Below are 21,600 nucleotides of genomic sequence, written 5' to 3' on the forward strand. Positions count from 1 at the left end.
TTTATTTGCCCAAAAATAACATAAAACATGGTCGGTCTTCTAATTGTTTTCGCTTCTACAGCTTTATTCAATATTCCTTGTTGCTGTTGCAGGTTTATTTTCACCTTTATACTTTTTCTGATATCTTGATCGTATTTGGAAGAGACGATGAAGTGACATCAAGGATACAACTGCCCATCTTGAATTAAAAACCTGTCCAATGGATTTAAGTATTTTCTTTAAAAATTTGGGTATGGTGTTTTCTGCTGGCTCAAAGGATTAAGGATCCAGAGTTTTCACTGCTGTGGCTCTGTTTACTGCTGTGGCTTGGGTTTGATTCCTGGCCTGGGAATTTCCACATGCCACAGGCGTAGCCAAATTTTTTTTATAATTTGGTTAGCCTGAGCTATATGTGGAGACACAGATGATCCTACGGAATGCTCAGGGAAAGGTGCATTGATTGATACACCATAAACACTTGGCTGTGCACAACTTCTCAGAGAAATCACGAATGTTCCTTTTAACCAAGAAGTTGGCCTCTCCAGGCTCCAAAAGTAAAGGACATCAGAGAACAGCCAAAATACCTGCTGCGCAAACGTTTCCTTCACTGGGTCTCTGAAATCTCTACCCCATGCTGACTCTCATAAGAAGTACAAAATCTTCCATACTCGGTCACCTGGGAAGATGTGCTGTTAACTGCCAAAGACCTGCGTGACACAAAAGCCGAAACCAAAGGGCAAGAAGAGGCTCCATGCGGATAAGCAAGCATGGGCACCGTGGACCCCATCCCAGGCATATATTGTGAATTTGTGAGAGGAGACGCAGAGCATCACGGGCGGCATTTCCTCTGGCCCTTAGTTTGCAGGATGCTCCCTGCAAGTTCTCAGCAGGGGAAGTGGCAGGAGTGATGAGCCTGTTTCCAAAGCCCTTTCCAACAACCTTCAGGTTGGATGCGTTCGGTCTGCACTTAAAAATATCAATCAACTCGCCAGTATTTTTAGGAGCCTTTCAAAGACATAATTGGAGGCCAGCTGAGAAAAGAGCAGGCACTGAATAAATGCTTCTATGAATGAGTGAAATGAATGAATATGTGAGAGAGTGAAGGAAAAGCCTGCGAACTAAAGAGTCTAAGTCTGTAAATTATCAGCAAAGTACATTTTCGGAGCAAATGATTTCATCTCAATTTGAAAAACACTTATTTCTGGCCCCAGAGAGTCTATATAATATACTGTCCAATCTGGTCAATTGGTGCTCATAAAAACATTTTTTCACACAAAAATCTATCATCAGAAAAAGTAAAAAGTGATAATATTCATGCCTTCTGCCTGATCCCTTGAATCTGTTTGTTCCAAATATGAAGACCAGGCCCTTTTGGCTTTTACCCAGTGTTACAGCCATTCAGAAAAGTTTCAGCTGCATTAGACTTGGTATTTTCCCCGTAAATGGCATAAACCCTAGGTGGACTTCAGGGGGACCTAAAATAGAAAGCTAAATTACATAGTCCTTCATCTTTCACTGTGATGACTGGTAAAAGCCAAGATGTACATCCTCAGACAAAAGGCAAATCTACAGATTCCCTAAATGGCAGAGTTTATTTTGTTGGAAGTTAATAAAAACTTTATAAAGATAGGAGTTCCTGTCATGGCACAGTGGTTAACGAATCCGACTTGGAACCATGAAGTTGCAGGTTTGATCCCTGCCCTTCCTCGGTGGGTTAAGGATCCGGCATTGCCGTGAGCTGCGGTGTAGACTGCAGACGTGGCTTGCATCCCGCATTGCTGTGGCTCTGGCGTAGGCCGGTGGCTACAGCTCCGATTCGACCCCTAGCCTGGGAACCTCCATATGCCTCGGGCGTGGCCCTAGAAAAAGACAAAAAAAAAACTCTTTATAAAGATATTAAAACAATAACAATGACAAATATCTGGACCTTTAAGTATACTTCTTGACTAGCAGATCCTGAAGGGCTATTATGGAAATTTAAGGATGCTATGAACAAATGTCAAAATCTTTTATCTCAATCTTTATTATGGGAATTTCCATTATTTCCTATAAGCCACACCTTAAAATGCCCGATCAACTAAATTATGGAATTGCCATTTCATGGCTTTGATGTTGAGGGAATTTTGCTAAACATAAAAATGTTCTGTAAACTGCAAAAATGAGTTGTCCTTGTTGCTAGCATTCTTAGATGTGCTTAGATGTCAACAGTGGAATTAAAGTCATCTAGAGGAGATTTGGAGTCCCTTTGCCCCAACCCTTCTCACAGATTACCGATAACATATCTTTGAGGGAAATATTGTGTGAATTACCTATCACTTTATTTTTAAAGGTTCAGCTTGTTTGTGTCTACTCAAAATTCAAGCGCCGAAGCCTTTTCCCCTCATTGTGATGAGTTGTGGAGGTGGAGCCTTTCAGAGGTAATTAGGCCATAAAGGTGGAGCCCTCATAAATGGGATTAGTGTCCTTATAAGAGGCATGATGGAGACAGCTACCTCTCCCCACCACAGTGAAGATGCTGCAAGAAGGCTGTATATGCAAACCAGAAAGACGGTCCTCACCATGAACCAACTCAGTTGGCAGCTTGACTTTGGCTTTCCCAGCATCCAGAATTGTAAGAGGTATCTGTTCTTTAAACCACCCAGTCTATGTCATTTGATATCGAAACCCAAACTAAGACACAGCTCAAAAAATTTTTTGGAATCTTCAACTTAAATGTTTCCTCTTTACAACTGGAGTGATGAGAGTCGAGTGATAAAATATTGGACAGGGTGACTAAATACCTTGATCCATCTCTAGCTGCACCTTAGGAATGGTAATATTGACCCCTTCTTTCTTTTCAGTAATCCTGTCAAGAAGGACAGTGTTAGAAAATATCTCCAAGCTTCCTGAAACAGAAAGATTAAATTAATTTAAGGCATTTAACACCTAATCCAATTTGTCTCTCTTCCCATTTCCGAGTAAGCATGAAGGATAAGGAGTTGATCAGAATTCACACAAATGTTGAAACATGCTAATGTAGACCTTGCTCTGGTATAGCATAGACTAACGTCCACTGGAGAAAATATTGAAATGATAAGTTTTTCACATGAAAATGTTTGTCAGCAACCTTGCAATGAGTCTTTCTGTCTCCAGACTTGCCCTCCCCCCAGATTCCCTCTTCCACAACACTTCCAAGATGATCTTTCTCAAATCAAAACCAACCATATACTCTTAAAACTCTTCAGTGGCTTTCCACTTAGAACAAAGTACAAATCCTTAGCATGGTGAGCAGCACTCTTCATTACCTGACTGCCACCTAATTCTGCAATCTAATTGCTTGCCCCATTTTCTCTTTACATGGTCTGCTCCAGCTATGCTGTGAAGCTTATGGTTTCTTAAACTAGGAAGTAGTTTTCACATCTCTAGGGCTTGGTACATACTTCTTCTCTTTCTACTTTCCATAGCTCCTGACTAGCATCCACATATCTTTAAAGACTCAGCTTCAAGCTTTCATTCTCAGTTAACCATTCCTGGGGACAATCTGTCACCCCAGTAGAAGTTACTCGCCCCTCCCTCTTCTCTTCCCCATTATAGCTAGTATTCCTATCAAAGCGCACCTGCAACACTTTTTTTTTTTGCATGATATCTTTTAGATATCTGTATCTCCCTACTAAATGATAAGGTCATTGAAGTCCAGAAGTTCCATGGTGGTCTAGTGTTTAGGATTCAGCATTCAGCACTTTCACCACTGCAGCCCAGGTTCAATCCCTGGTCTGGGAACTGAGATGCCACATCAAGCCACAGCCAAAAATAAAGTAAAGTAAAATAAAGTAAAATAAAATAAAATAAAATAAAATGAAATGAAAGGAAAGATCATTGAAGTTAGGAACCTAGACATATTTATTTTTGTTTTTTGAGCTTCCAACATATTGACTGAAACCATGGTACATAATCAATATATGTTTATTTGATCAGTGAATAGGTGAATAACTGAATCAATCAACAGATGGAGTAATTTAAATGTCTATGAATATACCAATCAATGAATCAATCAATAGATCAAGTCATGTGTATTTTCTGGAAACTTGACTTCTGCCCTACCCCTCTACAAGCTACAGAGTCAATATTATTTCACCATCATGGTCCTTCTCAGGAGCCCATATTTCTGACCTAAATACAGCAAATGACTACATGATAAATAATGTCGATGAATAAACACTCAAAAAAATGCCTTTCATTGAGTGTTTATTCCATTCTAGACACATTTCTTGTCATTTTCCATATAAATTATCTCCTTAAGCCCATTTCTTAATCTACAAAATTAAGGTGATATTATGTGTTTTATAGCTCTATTGTGAAGGTAAATGAGCTAATCAATGTATCTATGGATACATATTCACCTCCTTAAAAGATTCAGGTAAGGCATGGTGTATTCTACCTGAAATTTAAACCTTATCCTGAAATCTACAGGCTTGCTCTGATTCCATTCAAACCCTTAAAATACTCCCATGAATGTGTATATTTCTTTATTATCAAGTATCTTTCATATTCAGTATGTAATTTGCTCCTTACAACATCCATATGCAGTACTTAGAGCAGGGATTATTGTTCACCATTTCTCAAACAGGAAGAGGTTAAAAGATATACTAAAAATAATAAAGCAAGTTTGTGACACAGCCAAGACTAGAACTCAGATCTCCCTACAGTCCATTTGCATTTTACATTGGGGTCATTTATGACAAAGTCTCATATTCTAAAATGGATGTCATTTATGCACACTGAGGTATATGGAATGACTGGCTAACAGGAACCTGCCATATAGCACAGAGAACTCTTCCCTATATTCTGTGATAATCTATATGGGGAAAGAACCTGAAAAAGAATGGACGTGTGTACATGTATAACTGAATCACTTTGTTGCACAGAAGAAATTATCACAAACTTGTGAATAGACTGTACTTCAATAAAGCTTTAAAAAAATTTTTAAAATAAGAATTGATGTCACAGATGAGCACATTTGATACAGCTCTCGGGTGAAACTCATAAAATATTTTTGAAATTAAATCCCACCATTTGACCTCGCTTTGCCCAGAATATTTTTTTTTTCCATTGCTTTTAAGCCTTCAAAGCTTCTCTACTCTCATCTTGAGGAAGAGTTCTACATTCTCCCCATTGTTTACAATTAGTATGTCATTATAGGACTGGAAGTTTCAGGTGAAGTTAACTGCCAAGTCTGCCAACTTCTTAACAATGCCCAGTGTGGCATCTTTGGGGGTTTGTAAGAAATAATTTTAATTGCTTAACTTTGAACAATGCACTAAGGCTAATCATGCCTCATGAGCCTGGAGGAATTTCTCAGTTACAAAGCTGTTAGAAGTATTTTGGAGGTTCCTTTATGTACTCTTCAAAGTTGAAGACCCTAGAGCCTTGGTAGTCACACCATGGCCCTTTCTTTCACTATGTTTCAAATGGAAAATATTTTAATTTGGGGGGAATGAATGATATTAGAGTATTTAGTCTGAGCCACCTCTAAAAGGATGTATTCATTGATTCATTCTTTTTTAACTTTTTCTTATTAAAGCATATTTGATTTACAATGTTTTGCCAATTTCTGCTGTACAGCAAAGTGACCCAGTCATACATATATATACATTCTTTTTCTCATATTGTCTTCCTTCATGTTCTGTCCAAAAGATTTAGATATAACTCCCTGTGCTGTACAGTAGGACCTCATTGCTTATCCACTCCAAATGTAATAGTTTGTACTACTACCCCCAAACTCCCAGTCTATCCCACCCCTTCATCCTTCCCTCTTGGCAACTGCAAGTCTATTCTCTCTGTGAGTCTGTTTCTGTTTTGTAGATAGGTTCATTTGTGCCATGTTTTAGATTCCACATATAAGTGATATCATACGGTATTTTTTTAACTTAGCAAATATTTATGGGGTACCTGCTGTACTCTAGGCACTGCTGAAGCTGGGATAAAGCATTTGATAATCTTACTGTGTACCACATTAATTAGGTTCCCTTCCTTTATTTTATGCATTTCCACCAACAGTAAGTGTAGGAGGGTTCCCTTTTCTCCACACCCTCTCCAACATGTATTGTTAAAACTTTATTTTTTCAATCTGATATTCACAGATATTTTCAAAGCTAAACAAGGCAGTGTTGTGAGTTCCCTTTAAAATGTTTTGTATTTCTTCTTTTATTGATCCCTAGTTTTCAAAGGCAAGCTCTTGTCTATGTATTTGACAGAAGGACCACCTTGGCCTATGCTGAGACCCAATTGGGTACCATGCAATTATAAGAAATAAATATTTACTATGAAATGTGGGAGAAAAAAAATAAGTGTTCTGTTTATCTGAGATCAACTCAAAGCATCACAGGTGGGAAGAATATTTTTCCAACTGAAACTGAGCACATCATTTTCCAATGTTGAGACAAATTTCCTTATAAATTGACTTAAAGACTATTATGAAATGGTTGGCTAATTGGTTCTCTCCAGAACCCTATCTCCCTTTTTCCTGCTAATCCATAGCTCAGGTCTACCTTGTAACATAAGAGAAAGGGAGAAGGCAGAATCATCACTTACTAAATGAAGATTATAGATTTGTGCATAACTCTATACAGGCACCCAAGGACTATGATGAGGAATTTCCTATACTAGAGTTGGCCCTTTGGAATCCATTGCACACTCTCTTTTTTGCTCATTCTCTGATTTAGGATCTTTCAAGAGTGTAACTGAAGTGGAGTTACTGAAGAGGTCATCTTCTACTACTCAAAATCTTTCTGAAACAGAGACATGTATTCTCATGAACTTAGTCCCCAACCTCTGCCTCTTTTCCTTAGCCCAGCATAACTTCTACTATCCAGTCTCCAAAGGCCTTCATTTGACTATTAGGATATATCCATACACTAATCTACAGGATCTACAAATGTTTCCCTTTTTACTTTAACACAGCTCTTACCTGCAACCCTTTTACTAGGCCTCAAATGTAAGTTCCCTAGTTGTTTTCCATATACAAGAAAGATATTTATGACCCACAATCAAAAATAATGCTTTGAATAAGAGCAGTTTTTCTAGAACCAAGGTTGTCATAACTGGAAGGGACCTTAGGAACAGTCTATACAGTAAAAGAAATTGAGCCTCAAAAAGTTGAAATGATTGGCCCAAAGTCAGACAGCTTACCAGGTGCCCCCTTCTAACCAATTTGAGAAAAGACACATTAAGGATGCATTCAGTGGTCATAAGGCTGAATGAAGTGAAGTGCCCTCAGAGGAACTGATTCCTTATCCTAAATGTTACCATTTGGTAATTGGCAGGGAAACAAGCTTCAGCTAAAGATACATGTCTTAATAATGTGACAACAATATCATGTCACTCTGAGTTACCCAAAGACTTGGATAAAATCCTACTGAGGACCAGATTTGAGACCTTCACCCTCAAAGCAAGCATGAAGCGCAAGACCATATGGATAATTTCTTAAAAGTCAGTCATCTGGAAGTAATAAACACTGGTTTGTCTATACATTTCTGTCATCTCTCTCACTCTCTAATTAATTGTGTGACCTTTAGTCAACTCATTTTATTGCTTTAGGCCACAGTTTTATCATTTATAAAACATAGGTTCTGATTTATGTGACTGTATTAGGAAAAGCAAAGATAGCTAATATGCTAATATTTATTGAAACTTAACATGTGCCAGGCACTATTCTAAGCATTTCCCATATATTTACTCATTTTCAATAAACAGGAAAATTAGGCTGAGATTATTTGGATCACTTGAACAAGGTCACATAGTAAGTCCCAGAATACACAGCCATAAATGCTACTTCAGACTGCTTCCCACCACCCTCTATTGTATCTACTGCCACTACCACCAGAAAGTGTTACAGAAGTAGAAAACCAGTTATCTATGCTATAACTGAAGAGTCAGGTAACACAGAGAACCAGATAACAAAATAGAGCCTAAAATTTACACCGAGTGTTGAAAGGTGGCTTAGGTAAGCTTCTGCTTTCCAAGTTGGTATAGGACCATCAGTGCAGAAAGAGTGGGAGTGAGCATTCATTCAATGAAGAAACTAATCTGACTCAAGTGGAGAGAGAACTTGTCGAGCAGTCATGGGAGCCAGAAGTGGATGTGGGAACCAATAGCAAATGACAACATGTAGTTTGTCTACATAACACTTAGCACGGGTGCCTATTTATATTCTTGATTGTTGAATTTCAGTTTTCAAGACCAGACAGTAAGCTCCATGAAAGTGGGAACTGCGTGTGGGTTTTTTTTTTTTCTTTTTTTGCTCCATTATATTCTCAATGCCAACCACATAGTCTGAAACATGGCGGATACCCATTAAGTATTTGTAGAATAACTATGTTAATGTGTAAATGAAGGAACAAATGAATTTTAAATGATACATGAGGAACTCCCATAGTTGACCCCGTGAGGAAGGAATACAGACTTGATACAGATGACAAAAAGCACCCATGGAAGCTGTTAGAACAGGCTGGGGTAGTGGAAATGGGAATGGAAAGGCAAACATAAGGGCTATTTCAACGTGGGAATCAATAACACATGCACTCTCTCTCTGGTGCACTCTCTATCCCAGCTGTCCCCTGATAGACATTTCTGCACCAGCTGCAGGCTCTGTCATGACACCAATTTAATACAGAAAAACTATGGACCAAAATAAAAAAGAAGTATTTCTTAGTTCTCCAGAAAGCCCAACAGTGGGATACAAAAGTCTCATGATCTCAAACGTCTCCTTTTTCCTTCCTTATTTGCTTTTCCATACACTAAATACCATTTTTTTTCTTTTTTCTTTTTTTCAAACAGCTCTGGTTTGGCAAAATTTAATTGCCTGTTTGGAATGAGGTCCCTGAAGCCCTCAGAAGTTAATTATTTCTTTCTGGTGAATCAGAAACTTTGAACTGTACGTGTGAGATAAATGGTCGGGTCGCACTTTGGAGCTTCAAGTTATTTAAGTTGCTGAGCAGCTCATCAACTTACTCCCTTCATTTGGAATTGAATCTGGAAGAGAACCCAGACATCATGAGTAGGCTGAGGATGTAGGATTTATAGATTTAGGTAGAGCTCTGGGTAAACATAGAGATCAATGAGTTTTGAATCTAGATGGAGAGAAGGGAAGAAACAGCACAATTTCTAAAAACCAAACTGCTCAATGAAAAGCAGTCCTGGTGGTTATATTTTTCTGGACAAGGGAGGGGTAACCAAACAGATTTTGGGCTTCAAATCTAGAATGTTGCTTCTGAAACGCCAGGGTCTATTGCCTAGCCTTAGTGGGTAGAGTAAATATCATTAGATCATTTTGCTGACCGAGAGATGCTCAGATCCTTCATGTTTTCCTGTTGTATTACTTTCATACTGTGGCACTGAAAATAGGTAGGAGATAGAGTAAGAAACTGGGTAATGTATGCACAGACTCCAGAATATCTACTTGAAGGCATCCAATTTAGTTTCAAGTCCTGAATGCAGCATGTTTTGTTACCATTTCCCTCTTTTGAAAGAAAGGGACAATTTGATTTAATTGTGTTCCAGTTCATCAAAATAAGATAATAGATAGATAAATATTGCCAAGAGGCAAAAGATGTCTAATTGTGCAGGTTGAAAATTGAAATAACCTAAGCATCTTGATCCAAAGTATTCAAATGACCTCAATCCTCCCTTTGTTATCACTTTTCTAAGGGAGATAAAACAAAGGTGTACGTGAGTCTAAGGTCAGTGAAAGAAATGTTTGCCTAAGAAATTAAATAATTTAATTAGATACTATCACCAAGGGTTGCACATCAAAGGTTTTGGCAATTGTAACTTGACCTAATCCAAAAAAAAAAAAAATCTTCTTTTCTTCAGTGGTTCCAGGCATTTGGGAGTTTGAGAAGCTGAGAAGGCTTCTGAAATCTCCAGGACAATTTTCAAGGAGATCCTCAGTGTTCCAAACCTGAAAACACTTGGAATATTGTTCTGCTACATCCACTGGTACTTGAAAGGAACTTCCAATGGTGAGTTGGTAGCAGGAAAAGGCTTCAATTTCCTTCCTCCCCCTAGACACTTTTTTTCTTTAACCATTTATCAGATATGGGCAACCTCCAGGAAGGCAAGGGGTAGCTGTCAGTTGAAAGAAAAGATAGGGTATATAAAAAAATGCAGGCAACAAGACTAAGATGGGAAACATTCTGGGCCCAGTTTGCCAGGAATCTTTGAATGATAACTCTAGGATGAGGCAATCAGCACTGTCTTTGGAGAGCAGGGCCCAGACTAAATGAAAAATAGGTCATTAAATTTAGATGCTGAGTAGCCGTTAACTGTGAAAGGGAAGCTGTCATTAATTTTAATTCCATAGGTCCAAACACAGTACTAATGGAGGCAGGGTCATGGGTTCAATTCCAATCTCTATCAGTAAGCTCAATACCGTATTAAAAACAAGTCTTCCCACAGCCGTAGACTGATCACCAATTTTTAACCAATGGCTCATCAATTTATTCAATTAGGCTTGTGAAAGACTAAGGGATAGACTCTATAAAGCCTACCTCAATACCGAAGAAACGAAATGCATGCTGCAGGTCATTAGGAATGATAGGTTCATATAAGGAAGGAAAGTGTTTATCAATGCTTAATATTTAACAGCAAAATCAGTGTGTTTTATAGAGTTCTAGGAGCAACAGAGACTTTTAATGGCATAATAGTCAGCTACTTATAGGCAAAACCAGTGCATCCTCCCATCTGCAGCCTGTCCGTCATCTTTCTAGATATTCCACTGTGAATGGCCCATGTATAGGTAACTGGGAGTTAAATACAGGCCACTCAAATAAATTTAAGGTATGACAATTTAAGATGTGACTCTCATCTTTCTGCATCTTCCCACTGTAGAGATGATTTTCTCAATTTTAGCTTGGGAAGGTGGAGGCAATCCACAGGAAAACATTTCCTCAGGGTACTATGATAAATAAAGACAGAACAAGCATTAGGTATCAAGCTCTTGGGTCACCATTCTCTCCCTCCACTACATGTATTTGCCACTTCACAAGTGACAGACACTTTCACTTCCACGAATTTACGCTTCTTACGTACTTTGCCTGGCTGAGAAGCTGAAAAAAGAACTAGACACAGGGGCAGGTTACTTGGACTCCAGGACAGGAAAGTGGGGGAATTATAGAATCTTCTATGCTAAAGACTTTTTTGAAATTTAAATAATTTTATTTTGTGTCCTGTATTGGTATTTTTTTTTATTATTACTTTTTGCTAAAGATTTTAAGGACAAGCAAGTCTCCCATTTCAAAGATGGTTAGGGAGTTCCCGTCGTGGTGCAGTGGTTAACGAATCCGACTAGGAACCATGAGGTTGCGGGTTCTATCCCTGGCCTTGCTCAGTGGGTTAAGGATCCGGCGTTGCCGTGAGCTGTGGTGTAGGTTGCAGACGCGGCTCAGATCCCGCGTTGCTGTGGCTCTGGCGTAGGCCGGTGGCTACAGCTCCGATTCGACCCCTATCCTGGGAACCTCCACATGCTGCGGGAGCGGCCCAAGAAATAGCACAAAGACAAAAAAAAAAAAAAAAAAAAAAAAAGATGGTTAGAAAAATCCTGTGCCCTAGTAAACCCTTTCTCTAGCCCACATGCTTCTCCAATGACGCAAAAAATATGTAGTAGATTCCTCATATTCTGAGGAATGAGTTTTGTTTTATTTTCCTTTCAATTGATGGAAATCAGAAATTCTATCCTGTTAGAGCTAGAAGCACTCTTAGAGATCAAGTAGTGTAACTAGATTGCCAATACAAATACAGGTCAGTGAGGGGAAGGAACTTATTCAAAGACATAGCCAGTGAGTAGCAGAAGCTTCAAGGAAAGGATTAGAAAGAGAAAAGAGAGTTACTCTCATGAAGGAGCGCATATACATTAAGGGGTGCATGACATATAAACAGCGATACCTAGGGAAGAGGCAGATGGGAAAAGACAGGCTGTCTTTCAATGTGGAACAGCTAAAGAGTTCTATCCACACATTCATTCAGCAAATAATTCCTTTTTTTTTTTTTTTTTGGCGGGGGGGGCTGCCATACCTGCGGCATATGGAGGTTCCCAGGCTAGGGGCTGAATCAGAGCTGCAGCCACCGGCCTATGCCCCAGCCACAGCAACGCCAGATCCGAGCCACATCTGCAACCTACCACCAATGCCGGATCCTCAACCCAAGTCGAGTGAGGCCAGGGATCGAACCTGTGTCCTCATGGATACTAGTTTGGGTCATTACCGCTGAGCCACAGCAGGAATTCCCATTCAGCAAATAATTCTTGAGCACCTTCCATGCACCAGGCATTCTTCTAGGTTTTGGGCTTACAGCAATGACTTCATGGAGCATACATTCTAGTTGAGAGAGACAATCAAAGAACATAATTAATAGATAAAATATACAGCATGCTAGAAGTAATAATTCTAAGGAGAAAAATGAGGTAGGGAAGGGAGACATAAAAGGCCAGGGACTAGAGATGAGATTTTAGGCAGGGAGGCCAAAGAAGAACTCACTAAAATGATGCATTGTGAGTGAAGACCTGCAAGAATGAGAAGGTAAGCCAAACAGGGATCTTGATTTCAGAAATATGGAGCAGCCAGAGCAAAGAGATCAAAGCCTCTGAGAAAGGGATGTGCTCTGCGTGTTTAAGGAATAGTGAGGAGGCCAGTGGGACTAGAGCAAAGTGAGCATTAAAAAAAAAAAAAAGAGTAGTAGGAATGGGGGTAAGAGAGGTAATGGGGAGGCAAAGCATTCATACCGGATAGGTCATGGTAAGCAGACTGGTGTATAAATAGGTTGAAATGGGAATCTACCGAAATTTTTCTAATGGAAGAGTGACCTGATCCAACTTATGATTTAACCAAATCATTTGAAGTGAATGGGAGCAAAGCCACAAACAGGGAAACCAATAAGGAAGCTATTGATGAACTCCAGGTGAGTAATGACAATGAATTGGAATAAAAGATGGCAGTACAGGCGGCAAGAGGAGGGGTTAGAGTCTAGATAATATCTATAACTACCAGGAATTTATTTATTCATTTATCCATTCAATTCCTGTTGGGTCCTTATGATGCCTCAGGCGCTATTCTAGGTACCAGGGATAAGCCACCAAACCAAGTAGACAAGAGTCTGTCCTCAATAAATTTACATTTGTGTGAGAGACAAGTAATAAACAAGTGATCAAATCAATAATGTACTTTCAAATATTGGAACGTGCTATAAGAAAAGTTAAGCAGCATGAGGGGAAAGAGGGTGGTGAGGTAAGAAACAAGCATCTTTGGGGGTAGGCTGGTCATTCAAGTCCTCTCCTTAGCACTCACACTTTTTGAAACATCACATTAGATGTTCACATTTTTAACTGGGGCTCAGCAATAACAACACAGAAAACACCAGAGAAGCTGGAAATGCATCTCCAACCAGAGGCATTAGTGGAGAATTTTCACAGGCCTCAAGGGTTCCATGCAACACTGCATTTACATAATATCAGTTCAAATCTAAGAAATGCTTGGCAGGGCTCTATGACAAGCACTACGCTATAATGGGGAAACGGAGGCCTGAACAATCTAGGAGGGACAGACAGACATAGGAAGTGGCAATATTTTAGCTAAGACTGTCAGAAGGTACCCTCTTGGTAGAGGTTAGTAACTCAAGCTGACAGAGGTTCAACCATCTCTATGAATCAGATTTGTCTTGAAAAAAAAAAAAGGAGAACAAGCGAGAGAAGCAGGAGGATGCCCTCCTTTTCCTTTCTTACTTGGAAAGAAAATGACATAAAAAGACAACTGGTTAGGAGCTCGCGTCGTGGCTCAGTGGTTAATGAATCCAACTTGGAACCATGAGGTTGCAGGTTCGATCCCTGGCCTTGCTCAGCGGGTTAGGGATCTGGCTTTGCCGTGAGCTGGGGTGTAGGTCACAGATGCGGCTCGGATCTGGCGTTGCTGTGGCTCTGGTGTAGGCCGGCAGCTACAGCTCCGATTGGACCCTTAGCCTGGGAACCGCCATATGCCACAGGAGCGGCCCTAGAAAAGGCAAAAAGACAAAAAAAAAAAAGGCAACAAAAGGCAACTGGTTAAAGTAGGTTGGAGAACATTTCATATAACCATTTCAAAAGGATGGGGGAGTTGTCTGTTTTCCAGGGGAGGTGGTGGATTTTTAGCTTTGCCTCTGTTCCCATTACAGACATCCCATTTGCATTCTGATATTTGAAAAGGACAAAGAGAATGGTCCTGTCCACCTTCATTACTTCACCTTTCTAATACGATCCCTCCATCTGTACTCCCATTCTCTCAGGTAAAATTAGGCAACTACATTGGCACCCATCCAGTGAATAGTGGCAAGTGGGAAGAATGGCAAAGGACAACGCTACAGCAGTACTTGAGTTTCTCCTTATTGGAATCGCCAACTATCCGGAGTGGAGAGTCACATTTTTCACACTGGTGCTGATAACTTACCTCAGCACATTATTGGGGAATGGACTTATCATCTTTCTTATCCATATGGACCCTCATCTCCACACTCCAATGTACTTCTTCCTTAGTAACCTGTCTTTCTTAGACCTTTGCTATGGAACAGTCTCTCTGCCCCAGGTCTTGGTGCATTGCTTCTCTACCCATCTCTACCTCTCTTACCCACGATGTTTGACCCAAATTAGTGTCTCCTTGGTCTTGGGTACAGCAGAATGCCTCCTACTGGCTGTCATGGCCTATGACCGTGTGGTTGCTATCAGCCATCCCCTGCGCTATGCAGTTGTTATGAGTGGCCCAGTGTGTGTGTGGCTGGCGGCTGCCTCCTGGGGGTCATCACTTGTGCTCAGTGCCATGCTCCTCTTATCCCTGCAACTTCGCTTCTGTGGGGCTAATGTCATCAACCATTTTGTCTGTGAGATTCTCTCCCTCCTTAAACTAGCCTGTTCTGACACTAGCCTTCATGAGCTTATGATCCTCATCACAGGTATTTTCACCCTGCTCCTACCCTTCGGGTTTGTTCTCCTCTCTTATCTCCGAATTGCCGTGGCTGTTCTAAGGATTCGTTCAGTCCAAGGTAGGCTCAAAGCCTTTTCTACATGTGGTTCTCATTTGGCCGTGGTGACAATCTTCTATGGGGCAGCCATTTCCACGTATATGAAACCACAGTCCAAGTTATCTCCTGACAGGGACAAGTTTATCTCGGTGTTTTACGGGGCTCTGACACCCATGTTGAACCCCCTAATATATAGCCTCAGGAATAAGGATGTCAAAGGGGCAATGAGGAAAGTTATGGCCAAAAAGGCATAAGTGTTCTTTGCTTCTAAACTTAGAAAAATAACATTCAGTGACATCTTCACCAATAGCAAAAATTGTTTAAAAGTTCTGACTTGGGAGTTCCCATTGTGGCTCCGACTCCAGTAATGAATCCAACTAGTATCCATGAGGACGCGGGTTCCATCCCTGGCCTCCCTCAGTGGGTTAAGGATCCGGCATTGCCGTGAGCTGTGGTGTAGGTTGCAGACGCGGCTCGGATCTCGAACTGCTGTGGCTGTGGCGTAGGCCGGTGGCTACAGCTCTGATTCGACTCCTATCCTGGGAACTTCCATGTGTCGCAGGTGCAGCCCTTCAAAGGCCAAAAAAAAAACAAAAGTTCTGACCTTACCCTTGGTAGACTAGGTTACTATCATATGAGAAGCTTCACAAAATGCTCTCACTCCAAAATATTCTTCCAACTGAGACTTGAATTTCCATCACAGGCATGATTTTTCCTCTTTCTTTACATATAACATGTTACTGGTCACCCATTTCTTTCTTTCTTTTTTTGGTCTTTTTGTCTTCTCTAGGGCCGCTCCCGTGGCATATGGAGGTTCCCAGGCTAGGGGTCCAATCGGAGCTGTAGCTGCCGGCCTACACCACAGCCACAACCACGCGGGATCCTAGCCGCGTCTGCAACCTACACCACAGCTCACGGCAACGCCGGATCCTTAACCCACAGAGCGAGGCCAGGGATCAAACCCGCACCCTCATGGTTCCAAGTCGGATTCGTTAACCACTGAGCCACGACGGGATCTCCAAGTCACCCATTTCTTTACTCAACTTCAGGTAAATATATTTATCAGAATGATTTCCTCACTTGACAGGACAGAACTTAGCAGCAAGAGAATCTCCTGTGACTGTTCACAGGAGGCAAGGCGTAGCTGAAATTGGAAAATAGGACAAAGAGTGGCAATAATAAAAGACCAGTAGACAAATGTCAGAAATTCTCTCACTTTACTGAGGGCAAGACCTGGTGGGAAAGCACCGTTTTCTTGCTCCGCTTAACCTCGGAACCATGAGAAAATGGTATCACAGCCACTTCCTACATTTTTGTAGAGTGTTTCTTTTTTCTTTTTCTTAAACTTCTTTCAAGTCTATCATGTCATTCTGTATTCCTAATACCTCTATAAAATTGGTAAAAAAAAAAAAAACTCACCATAATCCATCCCTCATGTTAACAATGAGAAAACAGAAGCTCAGAGAAGGAACTGACACTTGTCTAAAGTCATACATAATGGGTAGTGGAATAAAAATTAAAATTCAGATCATCTATATGCAACCTCAGAAGTTGTCAGTAATGTCTAGAAAATTATTTGGAATTGTAAAATTATAAATACTGCTAATATTTATTGAGCACTGACTATATGCCCAGTACTGAGCTACATTTATTATCCATATAATTCTCATAACAATTCAGTGAGGAAATGCTATTATTAAACTATATTAAAGATAAGAAAACTGAGACTCCTAGAGGTTCAGTGATTTGCCCATAGCCGTAAAGTCAGTATTTAAATCTAGGTCTGACTAATTCCAGATCCCACGCACTGTACCCAAACTTTGGAGACCCTAGAAATTATTTAAAATGCGGCGATTTTTAATCAATTTCCTTGTCATATAACTTATGTACAATAAACTTTATGTGACTACAGTGTGCAAATTTATAAATTTTGACAGATACCCCCAGATTCACCACCACAATCAAGCTACCTAAAAATTTCATCACCTCCAAAAGTTTCCTTGTGCCCTTTTGTAGTCCACCCCTCCTTTCGCCCCCAACCCCTGGCAACCACTGATCTGATTTTCTTCACTCTGTTGGTTTTAATTTTTTAAAAACTGATTATAAGTGGAATAATTCAGTATGTCCTCTTCTGTGAGTGGCTTCTCTTATTCAGCATGCTTTTGACATTCATCCATGCTGTTTCATGTATCAGTAGTTTGTTCCTTTTAATTGCTGAACGATATTCCATTGCAAATTTACTACATTTTTAAAACTCCATCCCTTGTTAGTGAAAATAATGCAGTGGTTTTTAAACTTTAGTTCACAAAGTTCTATGGGTTTGGGTGTGGTGCCTGGAGCCCGGAAATGGAGGTGAAATTTTCTGTGAGCAATATCACTGGAAAATAGAGTTCTGAACATAAGAGGAAAGCTCCTGGCAAACAAGGATTTATTATAGATCTCTCATTTTCGATGAAGAATCAAAGCCTCAAGTGAACAGGGTGTAAATTTTGCAAGATCATGAAACTTTTTGGAAGTAGATCTGGGGCTAAGACCCAGATATCCTGTCTCCTGATCTCTTTGTGCAATTCCACCAAACATGATGAAGTCATCTCCCAAGCAGCCTGATGGAGAACCAGAGACAAAAGAGTAGGAAAAAAAAGAAGAAAAAAAAAAAAACCACACTGCACAGCACCTAAATGTGAAGCAAGGCATGACTGAGCAAGAATATATTCAGTGCATTCATCAGACACTGACTGCTGGGAGTTGATGTGACATTGTTGCTGCAGAGAGTACCAGACATACCGGGGACCTGTCGGTTGTGTTTGGGGAAAAAAAAATAGAATAAATTAATCCGTTATAAAATAGCATAATTTTCAAATAAATGCAACATTTATTCAAATTCCATCTATAATATGTTTTTAAAAGGTATGGCATTCTCAGCTACTAAAATCATCTTTTAATATCAAGGAATTAAAAGTATTTAGAGGAGTTCCCATCATGGCTCACTGGTTAACGAATCTGACTAGCATCCATGAGGACACAGGTTCGATCCCTGGCCCTGCTCAGTGGATTAAGGATCCAGCGTTGCCATGAGTTGTGTAGGTTGTAGATGTGGCTCAGATCCTGCGCTGCTGTGGCTGTGGTTGTGGCATAGGCCGGCAGCTACAGCTTTGGTTCCACCCCTAGCCTGGGAACCTCCATATGCCACGGGTGCGGCCCTAAAAAAATAAAATAAAAGTATGATTTAAATCTTTAATTTATTCATTCAGCAAACATTAACTCCACTTTCAGCCAGGCACTAGGTACTAGGTGCTAGGGCAAGTTTCATACTTTATGCAAAATATTCTTTACTATTGAAATAAATATTTCAAATTAGCATTGTGAAATAAAGTTGGTGAAATCAATAAAATTTTACAGGAAAAACAGTAGAGACTTTAGGTAGAGATAAATTCAGAAATTAGGAGAAATGTTAAGCATATTCTCTTTAATGACCCTGGTTTTTTTTGGGTGGGGGCAGAAATACTCTACTGTCTATGACAGGTTGGTTTGCAGCTTAAAATGAGAATCATACTTTTGTTAATGGTGCCCCTACTACAAAATGGTAGCTCTGTCGCTAGAATCTTTGTGTCTTTATTGACTTGTTGGCACAGTAACAACCTATAGACAAAATGACATAGTGGAATCTGGAGATGGGACCTGCAGAATTGATTGTGCTACTAACTAGCTGTGTGACCTTAGTTATATCACTTTCTGGCCCTCAAATTTGCCCATCAATATAACACAAAGGTGGTATTTTGTTACTCAAGGATCCCTATAGTTTTAACATTCTGCATCTAGGTGTTTTTTATATAGATTTTCTTTCTTTTCTTTAAAAAAATGGAATAATATCATCAATTGACTCTGCAACTTGCTTTTTCCACTTGACAATGTATCATGGACATTCCTCCAGATCAATATATATAGATCTATCTGCCTGACATTAAATGTTAGCTTTGACTGAAAAAGCAGGTCCACATGCCAGCTGGTTAACATAGCTTTGGCCCTTCCAGCACTAACATTCTGTTTCTAGGCATCCAAACCCCAAAGGCAATCCAATTCAGCATTGATATGAATTAATTTTAAGTACAAAAATGAACTCGACGAGGCTGTTGTGAAATGAAATCAATTCTAGATTGTTGAAAACTCCTAAGGTTGACTATTGCTTCTCCACTTGATCAATCATAGGCATTGTGAGAAGGATCCCACGGTGCACCCCGGCCTAGGCAGCTGGGTAGTGAAGCTTACCTTGCTTCACCCTAGAAAGCAATTATAAGATTGGTTTGAAACTTAGTTCTGTCAGAAATTGAGGAGAGAGTTTGGAGAGTGAAAAAGAGTCTCCAAATGATATTTTCCAATAGGGATTTCAGGAAAAGACAACGTGCCCAATTCATAAAGTTTGGGATTTCACTTAAGGAAAGGCAGTGACGTCTAACTATTTAGAGCACAGGCCCGGGAGCCAAATGTGTTGGACTCAGACCTTCATTTTATCACTTTTCTTTCAAGTCACTCTCTGTGCCCACCTAAGTGGGCTAACAGTAGCTCTAACACTACCTATGGTGTTCAGAGTTTGGTCATGTAGTCAGAACCATTCTAGGCATATCAGGAAAGAAGAAATTTAATAAAGAGAATAGAGGCCTATGAAGCCTTTTGGAAGGGCTGTGAGAAGGAAGGTAAAGGGATGTTGCCAACAACCTTAGACAGTTGCAGGAATCGCAGGAATCACGGGGTTTTAGGGATATCAGGAAGGACACTGCTACCAATGATGTCAGTGAAGCCCATGTGTCACAGAAGAATGCACAGAAGCCACTTAAATCTCTGTTTACAAAGTCAACTCACCTTCACAATACAGGTAAGAGCTAAAAAGGATGGTGATGGTGTTGAATATGATCTCACAGCTCGGTTATATGGAAAGCATTTCAAAACGTGCCCGGCCGATAGTTAGAGAATGGCAGTAAACATTAGCTGTCGTTGAGAAGTTAGGATCACATGAGCCTAAGATGGCAGGAATTGAAATGCCAACTTGCTGCCTGAATAGCACTTCCCAAGGCTGCTCCCTTACCTGTGCAGTCAAACATCTGTACATACATCTTTCATTTAACATGCATGTATCAACTACCTACTGTACCGCAGGTACTGTGCTACTGCCAGAGATGCAGTGGCCCAAATGAAGCATGTTGGATCCTTCTTCTCAAATAATTCACTGCCTAGATGGGAAAAAAGACATATGTGCAGGCAGCATTGCTACGTGAAGTTATATCTTCCTAGTTCTTAAGATTATGAAGCACTTTATACACTTTATTTTATTCTTAAACATATATTACCTCATATCATCTTCTAAGTAATTTAATGAGAAAAGCAAACAGGTATTATGAAAGAGTGCCAGATCCTAACCACTAGACCTCCAGGGAAGGTTGTTACTAATATTATGACTGACATTTACAGATGATGAAAAGATGTAGAGAGGCTGTGATATTATCAAGGTCAGCAGTTGTGGCACGATTGAGATTAGAATGCAATTCTCCTAGACTTAACGTGGTGGTAATTTCTCAGTGTATGCAAATATCAAATCATTATGGTGTATACCTTAAGCTAATATAATGTTATGTATCAACTATACCTCAATAAAAATTAATTTAATGTAATTAAAAAATACAATTCTCCTAATGCCTAGATGCTCTTTCTGATGGGAACCTGGGGGGATCAGGGAGTCCTCAAAAAAAAAAAAAAAAAGAGAGAGAGAGAGAGAGAAGTGGTAAGAAGGTAAGATTGTTGCTGAACAGAGAAAGAAAAAAAACACTATGTTTTCAGGTTGTCTAGGTTACAAATCTGACCCTGACACTTACTGGTGATATGACCTTGATCAATATGTCAATTTCTTCATCTATAACAGGAAGACAATCCTGGAACTGACCTCATAAGGTTGTTAGCACTAAATCAGTTGATTTGTATAAAATGCTGAGAACTGCGGCTGGGACGTAGTCAGTCCTCAATAAGCATTACCTCTTTTATTACAGTTATTATTACTATTACCACAAGTCTCAATTGAATCAAAAGTAGTTGGTGGTCATCTCACCGGGTGCTTCTCTCCTTTTTATCCTCTGCTAGTAACATGCATAGTAACTATTTCCAGTTAAGTGTGAGCAGCAGGTCAGGCACTTTTTCAGTACAACATCATGATGGAGTGGGAAAGGCACATGATTAGGCGTCAGGCAGTCTAGATTCTGCCGCTAATGAGCTATGAAGCTCTGGGCAAATCACTAAACTTCTCTGGACTGAATCTGTCAAACAAGGGAAAATACATTTCTTAACCTGCCTCAGAGGGGTGAAAGATCAAATGAGATCACAGTTGTCAGATGTTAAAAAGTTAAAAGCACATTAAAAATTCTACGCGCTGGTATTTTCATTATCCTCAGAGTCAGCTGGTACATCTTCTTCTCACTTACCCTGAATAACCACTCACTCACCAAATCTTTTTTTTTTTTTAATGTAATTTCCCCGATACGATTTTTTTTCCTACTGTAGAGCATGGTGACCCAGTTACACATGCATGTACACATTCTATCTTCTGGAGTTCCTGTTGTGGCG

The 21,600-nt window shown here is 40.0% G+C and overlaps 1 protein-coding gene across 1 annotated transcript; it reads left to right on the forward strand.

Moving 5' to 3' along the window:
• Positions 1–14,321: 14,321 nt before the first annotated feature.
• On the forward strand, positions 14,322–15,248 carry LOC125118972 (olfactory receptor 13H1-like). Its single transcript, XM_047765918.1, has one exon. The coding sequence runs from the start codon at positions 14,322–14,324 to the stop codon at positions 15,246–15,248; it is 927 nt and encodes a 308-aa protein (XP_047621874.1).
• Positions 15,249–21,600: the final 6,352 nt, after the last annotated feature.

The sequence above is a fragment of the Phacochoerus africanus genome, chromosome X (assembly GCF_016906955.1).
Source record: "Phacochoerus africanus isolate WHEZ1 chromosome X, ROS_Pafr_v1, whole genome shotgun sequence".
NCBI classification, from domain to species: Eukaryota; Metazoa; Chordata; class Mammalia; order Artiodactyla; family Suidae; genus Phacochoerus; species Phacochoerus africanus.

Excerpts from the sequence above, each read along its gene's own strand:
- LOC125118972 (XM_047765918.1), top strand. The coding sequence starts at position 14,322 with ATGGCAAAGGACAACGCTACAGCAGTACTTGAGTTTCTCCTTATTGGA.